This window comes from Orycteropus afer, unplaced genomic scaffold (assembly GCF_000298275.1).
Source record: "Orycteropus afer afer isolate SDZICR_OR568_19922 unplaced genomic scaffold, OryAfe1.0 scaffold00144, whole genome shotgun sequence".
In the NCBI taxonomy this organism is placed as follows: Eukaryota; Metazoa; Chordata; class Mammalia; order Tubulidentata; family Orycteropodidae; genus Orycteropus; species Orycteropus afer.
Window position 1 is genome coordinate 1,629,449 of NW_006921731.1, and position 5,706 is coordinate 1,635,154.

The 5,706-nt window shown below is 38.3% G+C and overlaps 1 protein-coding gene across 1 annotated transcript in view; it reads right to left on the minus strand.

The window, feature by feature from the left end:
• FANCD2 (FA complementation group D2) overlaps window positions 1–5,706 on the minus strand; it is an 84,412-nt gene that overhangs the window by 55,682 nt on the left and 23,024 nt on the right. Inside the window, exons 9-13 of the mRNA XM_042781654.1 lie at window positions 4,229–4,316; window positions 3,385–3,489; window positions 2,675–2,775; window positions 2,220–2,328; window positions 1,369–1,404 (exon numbers count right to left, since the gene is read on the minus strand). Of these exons, the coding sequence (XP_042637588.1) occupies window positions 1,369–1,404; window positions 2,220–2,328; window positions 2,675–2,775; window positions 3,385–3,489; window positions 4,229–4,316 (439 nt within the window). The remainder of the gene's footprint in view (window positions 1–1,368; window positions 1,405–2,219; window positions 2,329–2,674; window positions 2,776–3,384; window positions 3,490–4,228; window positions 4,317–5,706) is intronic.

Sequence of the window (5,706 nt, forward strand, 5' to 3'; positions counted from 1 at the left end):
AAAAAAAAAAAAATCCTTAAGGGGAATCAATTAGTACATAAGAACACAATCATCTTAAAAAAAAAAAAAAAAAAATCCTTAAGGGGAATCAATTAGTACATAAGAACACAATCATCTTGACAAAAAACAGTACCAAATGAAAAGTGGAATCAATTTAATACCATCCCCTTGACAGGAGACTGACTGTTTGATTCACTCTAGTCAGGTATACATGGGCAAAATAAACATAGATTGCCATTATTGTGATAATTCAGCAGGGTTCGAGGAAGGGAAATCAGACAAACAAACGAGATCTGGCTCATGAGCTAGGTGACTAAGTTCTTCACTTCAGCAGCAGCAGCGTTGTGGGTTGAACTGTGTCTAGGTAAAAAATATGTTCAAGTCTTAACTCCTGCTACCTACAAATGTGATCTTATTTGGAAATAGGGTATTCACCAGGGACAGATTACCAAATGATCAAGGTAAGCACAGGCTTACTTGTGTTTGCTAATCTGCAATGAGTAATTTCACATAGTACTCCATCCTTGTCAGGGATTCTGAATATGAAAAGAAGCTTTGATTATGTAGCAAGGTGCTATGGGATTTGGAGACAGATGCCAGTCATACCCAGAAACAGGTATTTTTACTTGTGAATTTACAAAGCAGATTCGCTTTTATTAGAAGCAGAATTTTTGATGTGATGAAAAAATGTGAAATTGTTCACCACAGATTAATAAGTAAGCCTGTGCTTACTTTGTTTACTGGTTAATATAACACTGGTCTTTATAGATAAAATTTAGTTCACATGAATCATACTGGAGTAGGGCAGATCCTACTGATGTCTTTATAAGAAAAGAGACAGAGAGAGACAGATGTAGAGGGAAGGCAACCATGTCAAGACCTGGGATCACGAGAAGCTGAAAGAGGGAAGAAAGAATTTCTCCCCCAGAGCTTTCAGAGAAAGCATGGACCTGCTGACATCATCACTTCGGACTTCTAGCCTCCACAAAAGAGAGAATAAATTTCTGTTGTTTTAAGCCATCTATTTTGTGCTAATCTCTTATGGCATCCCTAGGGAACTAATAATACAAGGGGACACCTGATTTCTTTAACTGCACTTCAGTATAATCATCTGGAATGTTACTATTTCCCTTTATCAATATTTTAGGTTTATTTTATTGGCAGAATAAATGAGTAAGGGCAGACCATCTGGAAAGTTACTGCCTCAGAGTATCTTGCTCCCCAAATAGCTGATGTTTATCAGAGCAGCTACAGAAGGCATAAAAGGGAAGAGTGGAGGTAGGGAGAGATAGAAAGCAGGAACGAAGTTAGACAACATCACTATGCTAAGTCTGAAATACTTAAAAATTTATAGTACATGAATATTACCTTGTGGTCAGACACTGAGGAAATGTTTTCAATTGCCTGGAAAGACAAGAGTCATAAAACTATTAGAACAAAACAATGGAACATTTTTTACGTTATTCTGCAAGCAGGCCTCTTATCAATCTGCCCATCTGACAACCTGCACATATCATTTCTACCTGAATGTCTTTCAAGATTTTTATTTCAATCTACCTTTTCTTATATATAAGGAGCTCTGGTACCACAGTGACTAAGGCATCTGACTGCTAACCAGAAGGCTGGGGTTCAAACCCACCAGCCACTCTGTGGAAGGAAGATGGGGCAATCTATTTTCGTAAAGATATACCGCTTTGGAAACACAATGGAGCTCGTTATGAGTCAGAATTGACTCGGTGGCAGTGGGTTTTTTTTTTTGTTACTTATACATGAAGTCCCTAGGTGGCTCAAGTGTAAGTGTAGTACTACTAATCAGAAGGCTAGCAGTTTGAACCTACCCAGAGGCACCTCAGAAGACAGGCCTGCATATCTGCTTCTGAGAGATCACAGCCTTGAAAATCCTATGGAGCACAGTTCTACTCTGACACACACAGGGTCATCATGAGTCAGAATCAACTCAACAGCAACTGGTTTCATTAGCTCTGGTGGTGCAGTGCCCAAGGCATTTGACTGCTAACCAGCAGGTTTGGTTTAAACCCACCAGCTGCTCTGTGGAAGGAAGATGGGGCAATGTACTTCTGTAAAGATTTAACACCTTGGAAACCCAGTGAGGGTCACTATGAGTTGGAATTGACTCAATGGCAGTGGGTTTGGTTTTTGGATATATCTGTCACCCATTTCCTTCTTAATATTCAAAAAGTTCTAAAGATCTCACCCACCTTAATCCATGATTCTGAAATGGTTTTCTCATATCTAACAGCTGACTTTATCACATCAAAGAGGAGAAGCACACAGTCCTGATCGCTGCTTTCTTGATTTCCTAAAGAACTACAAGTAGCATGGAGAAAATATTATTCTTCTACTTACCAGAGAGGAACTTGTAAGATCTGGGTTCCTGTTTACTACCCATATGCCCTAGAACAAGTCACAATCTCATTTGTAAAATGATTAATAAACTTGTATTATAGTCTATCTGGGACTGACTTGAAGAGCTAGAAAAAACATGTATAAAGATGACTTGAAAAGCTTCATAGTATTACATGCATGAAATATGACTACCGCTATTTGTAGTTGTAATTAAACAGCACAAATTGCCCTGGTTTCAGGTTGAATGTAAGAAGACATCCCTTGTCTGTGAGAGAAAAGGGGTGGTGACTATCAATGAACTCTATACCTTGTTCGTCCTTTACTTTTCAATTTGCTTTGTGAAGGCTGCAGCTGTGATGCCAAAATACAATGCTGCAGATCCAACTGCTCCCGAAGCTCAGAAATTACCTGCAAAAAGTAAATATTAGCTGTGTGTTTTGTTCATTCATGGTGGACCAGCACAGTCCATTCTTTCTAGAGGAGAATCATAGCAATCCCCTGAAAGATAATGAAGAGGAACTATTAAATGTTAGATTTTGAAATAATGAAAAAAAAAGTCGATGAAAATGGCTGATGAAAGGATAGTCTGTCACATTCTTCAAAGTTCCAGAAATTCACTGAGATACAATAAAAAAATAACAAGCATAACGTGCAGTGACTGATGTAGAGCAACAGATCTGAGTGGTAGCTTCATTCTCTCCTCTGAGTGCTATCTGAATTAATAAGCACTACTTCTTGGGAGGAAGGTTGGGCAATCTACTTCCATAGTGATACCGCCTCGGAAACCCAAGGAGGGGGTCACTATGTGTGAGATCCGACTTGATGGCAGGGTTTTTTTTTTTTTTTTTTAAATCAATTAGTCAGGGAAAAGCAACTGGAATCTATTCATTTAAATAATTTATCCTGATATACCTTCCCTAGTTTTGTCCTGAATTTCACAAGGGCACCACTGCCATTCTCTGTACACTCTAGGATCTAGTATCCTAAAGGTGTTTGATGATGAGACATAACAGGTACCTGGACTGCATCTGTGGCTGTTATGGCATGAAGAATGAACTTGATTATCACAGGTAAATCTTCCAGTTTGACAGCTGACAGCTTATTCATCACCAACTGGCAGACCTAAAAATGGAAAGCACAAAAACTTTAAAATATGTTCATGTCAATACCTCAATCTGCTACTGACTTGTTAGATAAAATCAGAAAAATCACTTCTCTCAGTTTTCCCACCTGTAATCTAGGAATAAAAATACCTCCTTTTATTTTTCCCAAATTACACGTTTTCAACTGCTAATGCCACAGTTTCTTCAAAAAGCAGACAAGTGATACATATGAAATGCTATTATTATCTTACAATTTAGAGTCTGAATTCCCTACTGCCTAAAAGGAGGCATAAAAAATTGTTATTCTTATGTTGTTGTTATTGTTATGTGCCGTCAAGTCGGCCCTAACTCATAGCGACCCCTCCTTGGGTTTCTGAGGCATTAGCACTACGGAAATAGATTACCCCATCTTCCTTCCGAGGAGTGGCTGGTGGGTTTGAACCACCAGCCTTCTGGTTAGCAGTCAAGTGCCTTAAGCACTATGCTACCAGAGCTCCTTGTTATTCTTATAGGGAACAGTTTATAAATATTAAGGCAATATAGATTTCCACTGAAAACTTATTGGTTAAAACCAGACCAGGGAAGCTATAAGATGGCATAAAAACCAACTGAAAAGAAAAAAAGGATCAAATGTCATTCGATATGGGATCAAAATAAAATTTCATTATATACAATTTCTCCCAAAGGCAATGACTGACTGACACTGGTTCCAGGATGTCAGAAAGCCAGCTCAGTTCTGGACAGCAGAGTCTTTCTACCTTAGACAGGAGCTTCGGGTTGAGCTGAAGGCTGGAAAGAACATCCAGGATCGGGACAGTGAGGAAAGTATTCTCCAGGAGTAGGTCACTATGAATGGTAGAGAAAGAGGAAAAAGTTGTGCAACTGTTTTAACAGAGAGGAGCAGAAACAACTCAGGGTACATCACTCATAAGAGTTTGGGAAGGGAGGATATACTTAGTTCCAATTAAATTATTGTTAATAGTATGTTACACTATAAATTATTTTGATTACAAAAAATAACATGTACATTATAAAAAAGTTCAAACACTTCAAGTAAATCTTAAAAAATTCAAGTATTAAATGAAATGAAAACAAGAAGCCTTCTTCTAACATCCTCGATACTCAGAGGTAACCTATAGTCAGTTTGGTACGTATGCTTTCCAAAAAAAAGAAAACTCAAAATAACTACAATGAAAACAAATCTGCTTTGCAAATTTGTACCATCACAATAAAAAATTAAAATAAATAAGTACCATAAAGTGGAATAAATACAAAAGATGTGTGTGCAGTGTGCTACAGGAGCACATGGTGGTGAGAGCATCAGTGATGGGTTCTTGGAGCAGACTACACAAAAGAACAAACTACATTTAAACAAAGTGGATGGTAATGTTCTAACCAGAGGGAGCAGCCTGTCCAAAGACATAAAGACAAGAAATCACTGTACATTTTTGGAGAGAGCTTTGAAGACAACCACAGAAAAGGAAGTACATTTCAAACAGAATTTTTCTTAACTGCTTCTTGAACAACCAAGAAATGGCATTAAGACAGAAACACTGTCACTGAGGGATATAATTCTCACTTACCGTGCTACAAATTGGGGCTGCTGGTGGCGTAGTGCCTAAGGTAGTGACTGGTAACCAGAAGGCTGGCAGTTCAAACCCACCAGCCACTCCTCGGAAGGAAGGTTGGGCAATCTACTTTTGTAGCGATACCACTCTGGAAACCCAAGGAGGGGTCACAATGAGTCAAACTGACTCAAAGGCACTGATTTTTTTTTTTTTTTTTTTGGTGCTACCAACTACTTGTATTTTTACATGAATAAAGTAAGCAATGGATCTCAGAAATGAGTCTGATGCAGGGATATGCATTAGCATTAATCATCTAGGGGCTACAGAACTGTAGATTTCTAATCCCCACAAATGAGTTTGATGTGTAGTCAACATTAAGGTCCTCCTGGTTGGAGGAAATGCTAATAAAAGGAAGTGATCATGCTCAAATTCTCCATAGGCTAAATTTACATACCTAACCCTACAGCAGATTTCATATTCACAACAGGTATACCGTTTCAATGAAAGGAGATGGGTCTGTTCAAATATATACAGACAAGAAAACAAGTCGAATCCCACGCCCTACTCATGGAATGTCTATATCTCCTTTTTTTAAATATATATATATATATATATGGGAGCTCTGGTAGCATAGTGGCTAAGGCACTTGACTGCTAACCAGAAGGCTG